We start from the raw sequence: 17,272 nt of genomic DNA, 5'->3' as shown, positions 1-17,272 counted from the left end.
TTTAGAACAACCGCAACCAGAAAAAGACTAATGTTCGAAAAAGACTATGAAACTGGAAAGAAAGATATAAAAGATCGCATGGAATTCAAATTTAAAAAAATGGCAAAGAACAGTGCACAATCCGACAAACCCACAGGTTTCCAAACGGCTAATGGCAAGAAAGTGCTCATATCTGAGAAAGGGAAAAAACGCATGGAAGGCCTCCTAAACGAATTTCATCAAAATAAAAGTGATAGTGATATTGAGGATAATTTGCTTTGTATAAAAATTAAAGTTATTTCTAAAGAGCAAAGCATGCTGTCTGGAAAAAAAACCTTTAAGACATCTTTAACAAGCAGGATTTTAAAATCTCAAAATTCTTGGCAACATTTAAATCCAATTCCACTTTAAATGTTCCAATGACGTTTTGTAAAAATCGCTTGTTCTCATTAAACCCAAAAAAGAATTTTAGGTCACCCAATGAACTCTGTGAGACACCCAATAGAAATTTATTACAAACCGAGACTACAGCAACCGAATTAGGGGAGCTTCTTAAAAATGCTGCACCATGCTCAAATAAGAAATTGCCCCTTTAGGAAATGGAAAAAGATCCCGATACAGTATTAATGGTAAAGAAGTGGCGACTATCTTAAGACGTACTCGTACTAGTTTAAAGAAATAACGATGAAAATAAGAGAATTCACAAAAGACGCAATTATATATATGTATATAAAAATAAAAAAAATAACAAAATTTATTATTTTTATAAACTATACTTAAAATATTCATATAATAATTATTGTTAATAAATTATATTATTAACAAATAAACTTTATTTTAGACTACCGTACATACATATATTTTCCTTTGCCAATTACATTTCTGAAGTAAAAATTTGCTAAACATGGAACGTTGATACGTTGTCGATAAAGAAATTTAGCGAGGGCTTTGTTTAAAAATTATCACGGTTTAATTCTAAGCTAACTTGCAAAATAAAAGAAATTAAGAAATTTTATATGAAAACATACCTTTATTAATAAATAATATTGTAAAATGAAAGAAATTAAGAAATTTTATATGAAAACATACATTTATAAAAAAAAATAAAGAAACATTACATACTAAATAAATTGTAGAATTTGTAAAATTGAACAAATTAAGAAATTTTATATGAAAACATACATTTATTAAGAAAAAATAAATAAACATTAGTTGCTAATACTGCTATTAACAGAATTGAATCTTTGTTTTGCCGACGGCTTTGTATTTTAACAGAGTTGGACATTTGTTTTCTGTTAAGTTAGCCTAAAAGTAGACCGCCATAATTTTTAAACAAGGCCCTCGCCAAATGCCACGATAAAAGGCAAAGCACAGAATTGCTTGTAATAAATAAAAAAAGTCAAAAAATTGCAACTCTGTTAAATGGTTAAATGCCCAACTAACTTAGCAATTTAGCAGACTGAATAAAGGGACACATCTGCTAAACAGCATTTTAGAAAGAGACACATCTGCTAAATAGCATTTTACAAAGGGACAAGTCTGTTAAAATGCAAAGGTGTCGGCAAAACAAATGGACACATCTGCTAAATAACATTTTACAAAGGGTCACCTCCGTTAAAATGCAAAGCCGTCGAGAAAGTAGCGAAAACTTTAGGATATTTAGTATCTGTTTCTTTATTTTTTTTAAAATAAATCTATGCTTTCACATAAAATTTTTTAATTTCTTCAATTTTACAAGTTAGCCTTTATTTATCTGATGTTTCTTTATTTTTTTTTAATAAATCTATGTTTTTCATATAAAATTTCTTAAACAGGGTACCAGTTTTACAGCAACAAGATTTACGGCAACAACAGCTGCAAAGTACATTATGTAAAATATTGCATTTTTACGCATGTCAAGTTAATTTCATATTTTTTTAACATTTCCAATTTTGTAAAGCGGGTCAGCCTAAGCCGAGTTGTTAAAATTTCTGCTTTCGTTAGTTTATAACAATTTACTCTGTTTTGACGAAAGCGGATTTGTATAAATTTCTACAATCGTTATTTTATAACAACTCTGTGCTTTTTTGACGAAACAGATGTCATGAAAAAGTTCCTTTTCCTTACATATTGCAGGTAACACTGGCTAATCTGAAGCTCTTCAATTCGCCATTGAATTCATAAAACGTAAAAAACAAAGTAATATTTTGGCAATTCATCGTTATTGAAAATTAAAAAAATTTGTAAAAAAGTTGAGCTAAAAGTGTAGTAATTATTTTTCATTAGAAATTCTTTTAAGAATTTCATCGTTTATATATGATATATCGAATTGAAAATTTTTATGTGTGTATGTGACCGCGATTATATGAAGTGAAAAAATGCGAAAATTGTTCGTGTAGAATTGCCAGTTCAGCCTTTAACGACGTTCGGTCGATCGGTTGGTCGGGGTACGGCTAATTTTCTAAATGCGTCGACTGAATTAGTAAAAACAAAAAACTATATTTTGAAAAGCAAATTTTTAAAATCTACAAACGAGAAGAATAAAATAGAATTTAAGCGCGCTGCAAATAAAAGTCAAATTTTTTGAAACCGATAGATAATAATAGATTGATTTAATCTGAGTGTCAAATAATCAGAGTGCTTCTAACACATACAATCGTGACAAAAGAAATGTAAGAAAAAATCGATTTTCTTTTCCTATCTTCTTTATATATAACAACAAAAAATGTAAAATTTTTGCAAACAATCTTGCAATAGGATTGAAATTTTAAAACAAAACGAGTGTTGCGAGCATAATAAACAATAATAAAAACAAATAATTGCTTGTTTATCTTTTTTTTCATTCGCACATGTGTGTTAAAACCGCAAGGAAGGAATCTTCGAAAATATAAAACAATTCAATTCACTCGTATCGCTAATAATTATGAATTCTAAATTAAGCGAAATACTAAGCTTTTATTTATACATAGATGGATTGTGCTTTTATTTATACATGGATGAAAGTGTGCGAGTTTATATTGCGTATTGTAGTTAGGAGGAACAAAAAATTTGTAATAATCATAGCAAACAAACAATTGTTAGATCATTGACCGATTAACATCGTAATAATAATCATAATAATAATAAATATAACAACAGTAGCAAAAGTGCAAGTATCTCTAGCTTTAAAGAGACCTTGAAAGGCAAAATATATAAAAGAGAATTCATGCCAATGCATGAAAATATATTCATAATCACACAATTTTTATAGAACATACACGTAGAAAATGTTCGAATGGCTAAACAATTGTGCCGTAGGAATAGCTACGTAAATACTGCGCCCACTACACCATCGCATAAAAATATAAAAGAAGAAAATGTATTTCGTTTCATATACATATTTTTTTGTAACAAAAATTTTGTTATTAAACAGTGTTTATTTTTAAATTAAAAACAAACATACACACCCACCCACCCTAAGGTTATATTATCAGAACTGTTAAAAAATTTTTCCCCTATTGTGAAAGGCAACAAAGTTAAAATATTAAAAATATATGAAGAGTTTTTGTGTATTTAATTTGCTAAAGTTGAAACCGTTAGGTGTTAATAATTTGCACACCTGCGGCTGTTGCTACTAAAACTATGAAACTCTATGAAACTACCTACCAGAACAACTAGCAGCAACAGCAGGTATTTTCAACCGTAAATGTATAATGCGTATATTATTTGCTTGTTATTATGCTTCGTTTTCTTTTTTATTAGTTATCACCATTAGTTTATGTTTTCTTCTACAAGTCTGTATGTAAGTTGTAAGTTGGTTTTCTCCATTAGTTATGATGTGAGTAGAGTTGCCATTTCCATTTAATTGAATTTTTTACGATCCAATTTATGTAAGACACACACACACACACGCAAGTAAATATATATATAATTGGATCAGTGAAAGCATATATAATCAATGGCACATATATAAATATATATATATTCTGAATGAACGAGAATTAAAAAAATGACATATCCGCCAATAACTTACTTAAAAGCTTCCACAGATGACTATAAATTCGTAAATGATTTGGAAAGTATCTCAGGTGAAAAAGATTAATAACATTGAAAAAGACCACGCATAGAGAATTGAAGGCTTATGCAATATCAAGTAGAATTACTTTTTGCGAGAAAGTAAAATTTGCCTTATATTGAGAAAATGAACAAATATATTTCTTTATGGTCCTATGATAAAGATAAGATCTTTAAATATAGTCCGCTTAAGGATTGTTAATAGAAAAATATGCATCGGACAACGTACATATATATATATTTTTGTCCAACGTGAACAGATTTTCAATTTCTTTCGCAACAATAAAAGGGTATCAAATTTTTTTTCACCTTCTCGTTAAGTTCAGAACTCGATTATAATTATTATACTATACACTATTTGTGATGCGGGATATATTAACTTTGTGTGAAACTATGCAACACCCCAAACGAAGAGCAGATTCAGAATGATCTCCTGAGTCCATTTAAGCTTGTCTATCCGCCTTGCTACCTGGAGTTTGCCAATGTTTTGTGTGCTTACAGATGTGTGTACAGGTCACCATTTTTGAGATATTTTAACGAATGTATCACATTGACCATTGTTTTGGGACAACCCTACTGAATATGACTAGAATCGTTTCTACGATCACTCCCCATATTATTATAACAATTTTCAAAACTTGTGCAACAAAGTTGTTTAGTAATAATTGTTATGAGAAGAATTAGTCTTCTCTATGAATATTTTCCATTGGTCCATAATAGTAATTTGACATAATTTGACATTTGCTGGACTCCAATCCATATAAATAAATGCAAAATGGTCATTTGTATGACAACAAAATCTACTTTCCAGTACATCATGATCAAAATAGGTGAAAAATAATAAACAACTTTGACAAAAGAATATTAATTCATGCCTTAGATCCTTTTCTATGGAAGAAGCTCCAGGAGAGCCACTCAGAGGACAAGATATGATTGTTGTTGTCTTGCAATGAAAATAAACAAAAAATTAATTATTTAATACTTGCCCGAGAGTTTACTTATTAACTTTTCGAAATGTCAAATTCAAACCCGAAAATTAGTGAAAAAAATTAGAAGATTATGCATACGACTTGAGATGTGTGAGGTCTTGACAAAACCTAAAAGGAAATGTTTGAAAATGTATTCAAATAGTATACACTACATATAGATATTTTCTCTGAATTTTGATAACTAACGTTGGCGGCTTTGCCGAGAACATATCATTGTATACTCGAAGGAGAAGCGGGATTTTGGATGGAAAGAAAAGGAATACCTTCGCTTCATTTCAAAATCTTTACTTTCAGAAAAATGAAACCCTTCCTTTACAAGTAATTTTTAGAATTTAATTGTGACTGCTTTGAGAACCAAAATGATCTTTCTTCTGGCCAGAGATGAAAAGTTTTAGTCGAGTTCGATTAGAATTGCATGTCTATAGAGAACACAGCTTTGCCTATGTTCGAGAATTTAATTTATTAAATTTTCAATTCAGACTGGACTCAAAAAGAGTATACATTTATTCGTGTATACATAAACATTATTTGAATAAAGTACTTTGCAATTTGCAATTTTCTGTGGCTGGTAGAAAATATTAAAAAATGTTCCAATAGATAGACGTTCTCTTTTTCGTTTGAAAATAGTACTGTAGAATTTAAGAGAAAATAGAGTCCGGTGCAAGTATCGTTTAGAGAATATAAGCGTATTATCTAATCGCGGTTTAGAGAAAATAGCGTATATGTTCTCAATAATTTGTAAAAATGCCAACCATGTGAGAATAAGCGAATATGTTCTCAATGATTTGTATAAAAATTCCTAACATGTGAGAATAAGCGTATATGTTTGTTTACACTTCTCAATAACTGAATAATTTTCATCGTTATTGGCAACACTGATGATAATATAATTCAACTCCGACTGCTACTATATGAAATGTTTTCAGTTACCACATATTAAATAACACATTGATAATCAGACGACGAGTGGAGCTAACGAGCAAAAAATATATCAGCTTTTCGTCTCTTCGTTGGGGCCAAGAAAAACGATTAGAATGAAACAACTGGAAACAAGAACTAAAAATCGGCTTTTTTCTGCGTTTTGTTTTCTGTGCCTTTGTAACGTTAGTTGCTCAGACGCAGTACGTATGTCATAAAGAATAAGAAAAAATATTTTTTCCGTCTTCTCGCCCTATAATAAACATTGACAATTTGCCGAAAAAACCAACTGAATATATAAAAATTTAAAACTTTCCCAAAAGTGTAAAAACACTTAAGCTGAAGGCAAAAAAGTGTGAAAATTAAAATGAAATGAAATGTATACAAAAATGTGATAAATTATTGGTGAATAATTTCGTAAAACAAATTTTAGTTTTTAACTCTTAAAGTAACCGCTGAAAGCAAAATGGAAATCGGTCGAAAGCAAAGTAATTCTAAATAATAAAAAATATGTTCTCTTTTTTCCTACTCATTATTTTTAGATTTATTGATTTTATTTTACTTGGGAAAAAACAAAAACTTTTATACTTGTTTTACCTAAGGCGAAGAAAAGACTACATAAATAGCGGATAAGAACCCCTTGGAAGAATGTTTATCCACAAAATATTACTAAAACAAAAAAGAAATGAAAATAGAAATAAATTAAGTCAAAGTATGAAAGTGAAAATATTTTAAATGGGTGGAATAGAATGGGATATGAAATAAATCTCAAGTTATACAAATATTTCTGTTGTGTTCCTGTGTGAGTGTGTGTGTGTACACAAGAGATAGTGTATCGAAACGATGACAGCAACAACAACGAATACATTATTTCAATTCATACGTTTTGTATAAAGTATATATATATATATATATATATTCATACGTTTTGTATAAAGTATATATATATTAAGAAAAAAAATTACCTAATCACAATTTAAAACAATATGAAAGAGAGTGATTTCTTTTGTTGTCGCCATCGAAGTAACACATTTTATATTGTATGTGTTTCTTTTTCATATTTGATTGTTAATTGAATGGTCGTTCGAATGTGTTCATTCTTAAGTTGAAATAAATGCACTTTTCTTGGCCCTTCTTAGTTGCAAACACAATTTTCATGTAGGCTTATGGCTGCTCAAGTAGACATCTAAATGCTTATAAGTTCCATTTTTTAGACGTCAATGAATTCGTTGGTAAAAAGAAGAATTTTGCTTATGTTTCCTATTTTTCTTTACAATAGTTTTGCTTATTTTCTTGTTTCTTAGCGTCTTGTATCCCCCTCCATCGCATTCGATTCATAGTGTAAAGCAAAGTACCCGGTGTACTGTAATCGATATACAACTCATATTATACTGGAAATCACTGATGATTTTTTTATTATATGTAAAAGGCCGCATTGAAGTCTGAAATTGCACTGGTTCTGGTGCCTCCGCTTTGAAACCTAGGGCCTGTGTTCGAAAGGCTGCAAACTTGACGACAATTTTGAAAACTATTTCCATTGTAGCGCTTACAACTTGATTATGTCTAGATGATTCGAAGACAATTCGCCTTCCAGAAAGAGTGAAAGGGAAGGGATTAACACTTCTTCACAAATTTTCAATTGAAAAAAATTATTTAATACCAGAACTTGCCGGTCTGTTGCAGCGCCATCTTGTCCGAATCATAATTCATTTAGAAAGTATTTTAATGTTGGTCACAAAAACTTTTTAGCAAAATTTAATGTAATCGTATGACTTTCGCCTTTTTTGGGAAACTGCTACGTAATTTTAAATGTAGCTAATAAAATGAGAGTAAGTAACGAGCCGGTCAGCAAGTTCTTTCTAAAAATATTCATAGAGTATGCAAGATTTACAACCAGAACAAGTCCGCATATACATTTTTTTGAAAACTGCTAGAGCTGATTACAAGAAAAAGTAATAAAAAAATGGTCCACCCTGCAAATTTCAATAAAAACAAAGCGTTATTGTCGCATAATAGCTATTCTTTTCTACCTTATATTCTCTGAATTACAAACACACGTATTTTGTTATTGCGGTTGCCATTCCCCATCGTTTCACTTTACTCGACGAGAGGGCAAAATTATTCTTCCTAGAATTTGGTTTAGTACGCTCTCTTTTATTCTCCGTTTTTTACTTGCAAACCATCTTGTAAGTGCATGCGTTTATAAAGTGAAAAATATTATTTTTTCCTTTAAATATACGACGAAGGAGTGCATTGCGAGGTGGATAAAAATTATCTTAACATGTGAATGCAGTGAGAGAGGCTTTACCATTTAAATAGAATTTAAATTTACCTCAACAAAGTGTCACTTAACAATGTTTTCTTGCCGGGTTATCTTTGTCGATAACAGTCTAAGTTTAGAAAAAATATTATAAATTTACAAAATGATTTCTTAAAAATGAAATCTTCATCTTTCCCTCTGTTACTTTTATAATGAAGCAATTGTTAGAGAAGAGATCGTCTCTGATATATATATTGCACTAGATGCGAAATCACATGCTACTAACAAATTAATCAAATCTACGCTAATTGATTGAGTTTATGCACAGACACAGCTTCCATTGTACCTGTAGACGTACGATTCGATTTTATATTATCAAAGAAACGAGAAATGGAAAAATTTTTTTTAGCGGCTACAAAAGTTGCAGAATTATCGAGATAATTACCTTCTTAAAGTTGACGTAAAGGTTTTAATAAATTTCACATAAAAATAGTTTGATAATGCTAAATAAAATCGTTCTCTACATTCCCTTTTTTGCCCAAAAGTTTACAAAAAATATCAGCTTTATCAACATTTTTTTTTCGACTGGTAAAAGGACAAAGGCAGCCTCGATAATCAAACGTAATAACTCAAATATTTTATTGTCTGTGGCATTTTGCCGAAGTTTACATCGCAGACGCTTTTCCAGTTTATCCTAAGTAGTCGCTCAGCAAGTTATAATGTCTGTTAAGGACTGAAGGTTATTAAAGAGAATGATTTAAAATGAATTGTATAGATTCCCCAGTTTATCTGAAGCAACTTATAGCTCCTATTGCCATCGACCACTATGGACCGTAATAATGATTTCAAATTAGATTTCCACTAAATTTTGCATCTACTGCAACAAAATATACAGATTCCCCAGCTTATTCTAAATCGTCGCTCGGCAGGTCGTAATACCTAATTGCCAATCACTACTACGGACCGCAGATTATTAAGGAAATTGATTTTGTAATTACGGTGGATTAAATTTACCAATTTTAAATTATTTATCTATTAAATTTTGTATTTTCTGCAATTGCATGGACAGACTCCCTTCAATATGATATTGCAATAACAATTTTATAAACTGCGAAATTACAATTCACTGTTAGCGTCATATAAGAGAATTTTTATTACGTACGAGTATTTCTTAAAATGAATTTTATCAATACATACCTACAGCAAGCTGTATATATTTATGTATATTTTACGTGGTTAATGGGTGACGATGTTGTTACGTGTGGGTTGAAACATGTTTTTAAATATTTATCACCAAAAAGAGTACAATAACTTTGTTATCATGTTTGTGAAACATTTTCTTGATATCATTCGTATATCATGTCCTCGAAGCCGATCGTAAAAAGTTAAGATCTCGAATAATTTTTTCATCAATGCGTATCAAGCGGCTCGCGTGTTTTCTAACACATGTTATGCGAACTTTTCTGCAAACGTTGCAATCATAAATTTTTTTATCATTGAACATGACGAAGATTTTGTTAAAAAAGATTATTTGCAAGAACATTACTTCTTTATGTACTTTTGAAGAAAAAATAATTGAGTTACGCTTTGCGGAGGAGACGATGTTTAGTATCCTTCAAAACTGTAAAACCATGGTTTTCTCAGAAGAAGTCAAAACGCAGCTTCCCTACTTTCTTTATCTTCAATTGTTGTTGCCGTAAAAAACCCCTTCCCCCACCCACTCGCTGTAGGCTAATTGGTTATACCACATATAGTTTTGCCCCAAAAATATGAATAATTTAACAGTTAGACCTTTAAATGATTGTTCTTATAAGAAATTTAAGCTTATTTGAATTAAGCAAGAATACCTATATCTTTATAAAGATTCTTTAAAGATTCCTTAAGATTACTTTAATAGTAAGTTTTGTGTTGTCCAACGTCCTCCACCTTACCAGTGTCGGTCAACTTTTTATTATCTTCACGGGGTACTACTACTAAATGTTAAGATTTTGTTTCCCAAAATAACTGTTATTTTAAGAAGGACTGCGTCGGCTTTTTGTTGTTTAATAAAACATGTTTAAACTACGATCGAAGTGAAAACTTGAAACTACTTCTCAGGTCGTACATGCAGACAGATACAAATACATACATGCATAAGTAAGCATAATTTATGTACATTTACAATTTAAGTTCTGTCGCTATTTTAATAGAAAGTCTTCATTATTTTAATTGTTTAGCCATGTTGGCAAAAGAGAAATTTTTGGCTTAGAAGGGCGGCAGAGATAATAGCTCTAAAGCTACTAATGATGTCTTCTAATTAGTTTGTTGGCTTGTTGGTTTTTCAATTTTTCACATTTAACGTTTGGAATTTGTTAGATCAGTAAGATGTTTACAGTACATAGGTATATGTAATTTGAATGGTGGGATTTACTTAATTAAGCACGTGATTAATGGAAGAAATTTTATCTCAAGTTTTGCTTGTTCAGTAAAATCTTTTTGAAAAATTGTCTTTATGGCATAAAATTTAGATAGCATTGCCATTAGTAAAAATTTTCGTTTTCGTTATTGCCAACTCCTGTTTCTTAAATCCGAAATAGATTTAGGGAATTGCAGAGCATTTTTTGTTTTTTAAAACAATAAAGAGAAACTTTACACTTTTTCCTTTCATGTTAACAATTTAATTATATTTTTAATACACCCTCTTAAAATTTTTGGCTTTAACTTAAAGTATGTCATGTCGCATGTTCGAAAACTAGGTGAACAAATCATGTCTTATAGGTACTTTGCATATATACATCTTACTACAGCATCTAAAGCGTTTTTCTAAAAAGAGATCAATTTGTTTAAAACTTACCTTAATTATTGAAGAATTCGTGGAATTTGAGCTGTGTGTGCGTGTGTGTAGGTGGAAGTGCGTGCATGTATAATACAATTAACTTATCAATTAACCAAAGTTCTGAAACGTGTCGGCTTTCTTTTTGTGTTGCAGATTTGTCGGCTCTGGGACCCTTATGATGTTATTTCCTTAAAATATACAAAAAACAAAATAAGAAAAAGCCAATAAATAAAATTCATAAAATTCATTCTCATTACCTATGTGATAAAAAAAAGGAGGAGAAAGGAATGACAGAGGAGAATATCTAGACAAAAAAATTGCACGTTCTCTCTCTTTCTCAACTAAAGTGTTTTCTACAATTGTTTTCGTTTTATTTTTTGGTGCTAAAGCGCCAGAATTTAAAAATTTAAAAAAAAATAAAACTAAATTAATTTTTAATACGATGTGCCATCAACTTCAATAAAGACAACAACAGTAGAAACAACTCCTACAACAAAATGGAGGCTTAGCGAATAGCACAGAAGAAGACGGGAAAACATTTCAATCAAACGAAATTTAAAAAAAATTAAAAGAAAATTTCAAAACAAAACATTTTTTTTTCTAAATCTTTGCAATAATAAATCCCTCCATTTAATTCACTACAACAACTACAACAACAACAACAACAACATTAGCAGCAACAATATACAAACGATCTGTTCATCATTTAAAAAAACCTTTCTATTCAACGAGGTACTATTCTACTATTTAAGCTTGAATTGTGCACGTAACTGGCGATATTGAGGCTTTTTTATATTTGTTTTTGTAATTTTATTCTTTTCGATTTTTACTTCTAGCCGTCATTCTCAGTTATACCCAAAAAAAAAGTTATTTACAAATCAAAAGACCATCTAGCGAACAGACGAGCAAGGACTTATATATATACACACATATATATATATATATATATAGGGCGAGAGAGACAGAGAGAGAGAGGGAGAGAGAGACGGAGATTGAATAAAACTGAGCTTGAAAAATAAATTGATCAGCACAAATCTTGAAAAAGAATAAACAGTGAGTTGGAGAAAATGTCATCGGGAACATTTGTTGATCGAATTGATCCCTTCGCCAAACGTTCACTAAAAAAGAAAAGCAAAAAGAGTCAAGGTTCCTCACGCTATCGAAATTCACAGGATGTGGAATTGCAACAGCTGCCGCCATTAAAATGTAACATTTTACTCTTAAAGATATTATAATTAGATCAGCCAGAATTTATTTTACATTTGTTTTTCTACTTTTTCCTCTCCTTACCTAGCCGAATGTTCCAGTCTCGAACAAGAAGAATTGTTTATACGTAAATTACGTCAGTGTTGCGTATCATTTGATTTTATGGATCCTGTGACTGATTTGAAAGGCAAAGAAATTAAACGTGCCGCTCTTAATGACTTATCCACCTACATAACGCATGGTCGGGGTGTACTTACGGAAGCTGTATATCCCGAAATTATACGAATGGTATAGAAGAGACGCACATATCAATGTTTAATTGTGGGTAATAATTTTTTTTATTTTATTTGCTTCTCAATAGATTTCTTGCAATTTATTTCGAACATTGCCTCCCAGTGAAAATCCGGATTTTGATCCGGAAGAAGACGATCCAACACTGGAAGCTTCTTGGCCCCACTTACAATTAGTGTACGAGGTGTTTTTGCGTTTTCTCGAATCGCAAGATTTTCAAGCAACCATCGGCAAACGTGTTATTGATCAAAAATTTGTTTTGCAGGTTGGAGAAAATTTTCCTTTTTTTATATTTATATTTATATCGCGAAAATAAAAAAATACTCAGCAAGATTTGAGTGCTAAATATTTAGTCAGAATATATAGTGAATTCTTCTTTTTATATTTCCCACCTTTTACACAGCCTTATATTACTAAGGCATTCCTACGTTAATTTTCGTATTGATTAATTATAAAAGTTCGGTAAAAGTTTGTTTATTTAAAATGGTTTGGATGTTTTTTTTTTTTTTAATTTAGCTTTTAGAGTTATTTGATTCGGAAGATCCGCGGGAGCGTGATTTTTTGAAAACCGTCTTACATCGTATTTACGGTAAATTTCTGGGTTTACGAGCATTTATAAGAAAGCAGATCAACAATATATTTTTACGCTTCATTTATGAAACGGAGCATTTTAACGGAGTGGGTGAATTATTGGAAATTTTGGGAAGGTTTGTATAAGAAAAAAAAAAACAAATAAACAAATGACAATTTAACAAAGATCTTCCTATCTTCTGCTATAGCATAATAAATGGTTTCGCTTTACCGCTCAAGGCCGAACATAAACAATTTTTGGTTAAAGTGTTGCTACCGTTGCACAAAGTCAAATGTTTATCTTTGTATCATGCTCAGTTGGCTTATTGCATTGTACAGTTTCTCGAAAAGGATCCATTTCTTACTGAACCCGTAGTAAGGGGTCTTTTGAAATTTTGGCCGAAAACATGCTCACAGAAGGAGGTTATGTTTCTGGGTGAAATTGAGGAAATTCTCGATGTTATTGATCCACCACAATTTGTAAAAATTCAAGAACCCCTATTTCGCCAAATAGCCAAATGTGTGTCCAGCCCACATTTTCAGGTAAGTTAAACTTTCTTTCTTATTTGCTTGCACTTTTAAGAGTAAAAAAGTAAATCAAAAAAAATTTGCTTGCATTTTGTTCTTTCTTAGGTTGCTGAACGCGCCCTATATCTGTGGAACAATGAATACGCCATGTCTCTAATTGAGGAGAACAATGCTGTCATTATGCCTATTATGTTTCCGGCTTTGTATCGCATTAGCAAAGAACATTGGAATCAAACAATTGTGGCTTTGGTTTATAATGTTTTGAAAACCTTTATGGAAATGAATTCAAAATTATTTGACGAATTAACATCGAGTTACAAAGCCGAACGACAAAAGTAAATAACTATTTTGTATTTAATAAAAACATATGAGGAAGAAGGGGTGTGGGGGGTTAGCGAATATAGCAATCACATACAGTGAAAAAAATTCAGCATTTACAGTGAATGTGAGAAGACCTTTTGTAAAAATTGCCCGATCACATCACCTTTTAAAATCTTAATGGTCTGACGGGATTGCATTAGTGTTAATTCAGAACTCTATCAATTAAGTTCGAAAATCAGCTAAAATTGCCTAAATTTGTTTGTGTTACCTAAACTAAGGACATCTTGTTTAGAGTGCTTTAAATATTGACTTTTCAAGCTTTTTATGTCAAATTCGAACATCCCCTAACTCTGCGAATCATTGTATGCACTCAACACTTTTTGTTTTGTGCACGGTTTTTCTTTTTCCTGATTTTTCGATTCTGAAGTGAGACTATTCGAATATGAGAACATATACGCTTTTTTCACGAGTTTTTCATTTTAGCACAAATCTTAAAGAAAACATGTTTTAATTTTTAATTTGAATCGAACTCGACAGTTGCATTAGACATATCCGATATATCTACCTGCGACAACATTTTTGGTCCAGTCTGTAAGAAACGTGCACAACACTATTAATTTGTTTTTAATAATACCAGCGGTATGGATATCAAGTAAAAGAATTTGAACAGTAGACTGCGAAAAGCGTAGCGGTGGGTACGCGAGATTCGGCCCCGGCCGAATATGACGTTCTTAGTTGTTAAAGTTGTGGAACATAATCCTTGGTTTATCGTATGTCGCATATATAGTTTTTAACACAATATTTTGTACATCTATCGTATAAAAAAAGAGCTGAGTGTATTTTATTTTATTATATTGACACCCATAGTTTAGCCTTGCAATTTACTGTCCATAACAGCTGTGGATGGCGTTAATAAACTCCCTCCAAGCTGAATGAATATAATTCCTTTATTGCCTTATTGGACAGATCGGATTATTAAGTGAAGATTGTTACAGTGTGACTTTCAATCCACTATTGCTTACAAGGAAAATTTGGCGAAATCTTTAGTTGTTTTCAATAATTAGTAAACAAAGTGAGAAATTTTTGGATAATATCTGTGTAACGAGCGAACATCCATCCATCTTCCTTTAAAATCAGTTTTTATATTAATTGTATATTTTTATTATTTATTTTAATAGAGAGAAGAAACGAGAACGCGACCGCGAGGAATTGTGGAAGAAGCTGCATGAACTTGAGCTGAATCGTACAAAAAGTATTCAGGCAGTCAATACGAACACATCCAGCGGCAGTGGCGCAGCGTCATCATCGTCTGGCGGTGGTGCTATAGCTGGTAATAGTGTTCAACAACAACAGCAGCAACAACAACAGAATACTAGTGCGCTTCAATCGAATAACGCTAATGCCAACAATAATATGGGCGCTGGCGGTGACAACAAGTTAATCAATTCTGGTACGCTGAGCGGTAATGCGGTAAACTCGACTGTCGGTGTTAACAATCCATTCGCCAAAATGAAGCCCGAAACTAAGATTGAAAACTAAACACACTCAGTAAATTTTTCTGTTTTGAATTTTTAACATGAATACTGTTGAGCGTGGTAGTAAAATATGATATATAAAAAAAAAAACAAAAAACAAAAAAAAAAATATATATATATATAATTATAAAAAAGAACGTTTTATTATAAAATCTAAAAAAAAAAAAAAAAATGCCCAATTTTACGGAAGGAGCCTCGTAGATATAAATATTAATAAAACAAACAAATATGAAACGTAGAGCGCCTGCAAGATGGATTAAAAAATACATATAATCGTACATAAAACTAATAAGAGAAATAATAATAAATGTTAAAAATCGTGAAATAATAACAGGCTACGTAGAGGAAAGACGAAGAACACACAGCAAAATAACAAGCAGCCGAAGCAAGGTTACGTAGGAGACTTCGAAAGAAGGAATTTATAAATAAAAAAATTTACGCCTGCATTGAAAATATTTTGAATATGCATAATAAATATAAATAAATGAAAAAAAAAAAAAAAAAAAAAAAAACAAATTCTAACAACTAATTTTAGAGGGGTAACAAACAACAAAAGCATATGAATTAAACTAAAAAATAAAAACAATCTACGAAAAGTAGAAAATGCATCAACAAGAATAAGAAAAAAAAAAACAAAACACACACAAAACGGACAAGAGTCATCAACATTAAGTCTAAAATTATCAAATAAGAAAAGAATGACTCTATTCTTAAGCTTATGCTATATAAAATTTATAAGGCATCTGAAATGAAAACAACCATTAAAATAAGCAAGCAGAAAAGGGAACTCGATACACATACGAAATACATAGCGAAATTCATACTAACTGCGTTATATTAAGATTCTGTTGAAAATATGATAGTAAAGCATCGATGTGCTTAACAAAGACGAGTGAAGCGCGAACTGTTTTTGTTAAGAATAAATGCTTCTTATGAAATATGTATGTATATATATATATATATATATATATATATGTATCTATACATTTTCAACAACTTTGGTTATAACCATCAAAAACCGCTAATCAAAATGATTAAAAATATAAGCAGATACGGACAGACCCCCTAGATAAACGGGCCCCGAGACTGTAGAGCAGAATTACAAGTAAAAATACATATATTTATTAAATAAAAAAAAAATAAATAAAAGTGAAAAGAGAATTACAACAAAAAACAACTACTACTATACATAAATATATACGTATATACTACTAGCACCTTATAATAATAATAACAATAATAAAAATAACGAAATTATAATAATAGTAGTAATAATAATAATAATAATAACAAAATAGAATATAAAAGATTCTAAGAAACTTAAAAAACAAAAAAATCCCAAAAACGCTGAAAATATAAATAAAGAAAATTCTAATAATAAATTATATATATAACGAGATATGTAACAGAAGAAAACAGCAACAACAAATTTCCACTAAATACAATTGTTAAATAAGAGTATAATTTATACATATACATACATACATATACATGCATAAATACATACATATATATACCGAAACATAAAAAATTTCCCTCACATCGCCCCTGACACCTTGACACCTCTAACTAGAAATGAATATAAGGAAGAAAACAAAAAAAAAATATACCATCAATCAATGATCGTAATAATAATAAATAAATGGTTTATTTGTAAAAACTTGTGTTTTTTCTACGACAGAGAGAAAAGCAAAGCAATCACCTATTCTTTTACTACTACATACTTGACCTGTTCCAATCCGTTACAATTGGAAGTTTTCATCATTTTTTTTTTTTTATTTTACTTTTTACTTATTTTTTTTTAATTAAGTAGCAAGGTAAATGTTAA

At 30.5% G+C, this 17,272-nt stretch overlaps 1 protein-coding gene across 6 annotated transcripts; it reads left to right on the top strand.

Annotated features, from left to right (window-relative positions):
* Positions 1-2,236: 2,236 nt before the first annotated feature.
* On the top strand, positions 2,237-15,882 carry LOC119640085 (serine/threonine-protein phosphatase 2A 56 kDa regulatory subunit epsilon isoform). Of its 6 annotated transcripts, none has more exons than XM_038037874.1 (9): positions 2,237-2,630; positions 11,459-11,725; positions 11,830-12,199; positions 12,288-12,487; positions 12,561-12,755; positions 13,007-13,197; positions 13,270-13,603; positions 13,694-13,923; positions 15,088-15,448. In XM_038037874.1, the coding sequence occupies exons 3-9, from the start codon at positions 12,061-12,063 to the stop codon at positions 15,446-15,448; spliced, it is 1,650 nt and encodes a 549-aa protein (XP_037893802.1). In that variant the 5' UTR covers positions 2,237-2,630; positions 11,459-11,725; positions 11,830-12,060. The 6 variants fall into 6 exon arrangements, with proteins under 6 accessions (XP_037893802.1, XP_037893799.1, XP_037893803.1 ...); XM_038037871.1 differs by having other exon boundaries at positions 11,147-11,725; XM_038037873.1 differs by lacking the exon at positions 2,237-2,630 and adding an exon at positions 2,735-3,627 and having other exon boundaries at positions 11,147-11,725.
* Positions 15,883-17,272: the final 1,390 nt, after the last annotated feature.

Source organism: Glossina fuscipes, unplaced genomic scaffold, assembly GCF_014805625.2.
Source record: "Glossina fuscipes isolate IAEA_lab_2018 unplaced genomic scaffold, Yale_Gfus_2 115, whole genome shotgun sequence".
Classification (NCBI taxonomy): Eukaryota; Metazoa; Arthropoda; class Insecta; order Diptera; family Glossinidae; genus Glossina; species Glossina fuscipes.
The sequence above is the reverse complement of the archived record's forward strand: the minus strand, read 5'-3'. Positions and strand labels throughout refer to the sequence as shown.

Excerpts from the sequence above, each read along its gene's own strand:
- LOC119640085 (XM_038037876.1), top strand. The coding sequence starts at position 12,061 with ATGTCATCGGGAACATTTGTTGATCGAATTGATCCCTTCGCCAAACGT. Across the intron at positions 12,200-12,287 it reads ACAGCTGCCGCCATTAAAAT|CCGAATGTTCCAGTCTCGAA; the intron begins GTAACATTTTAC and ends CTCCTTACCTAG. Across the intron at positions 12,756-13,006 it reads ATCAAAAATTTGTTTTGCAG|CTTTTAGAGTTATTTGATTC; the intron begins GTTGGAGAAAAT and ends TTTTTAATTTAG.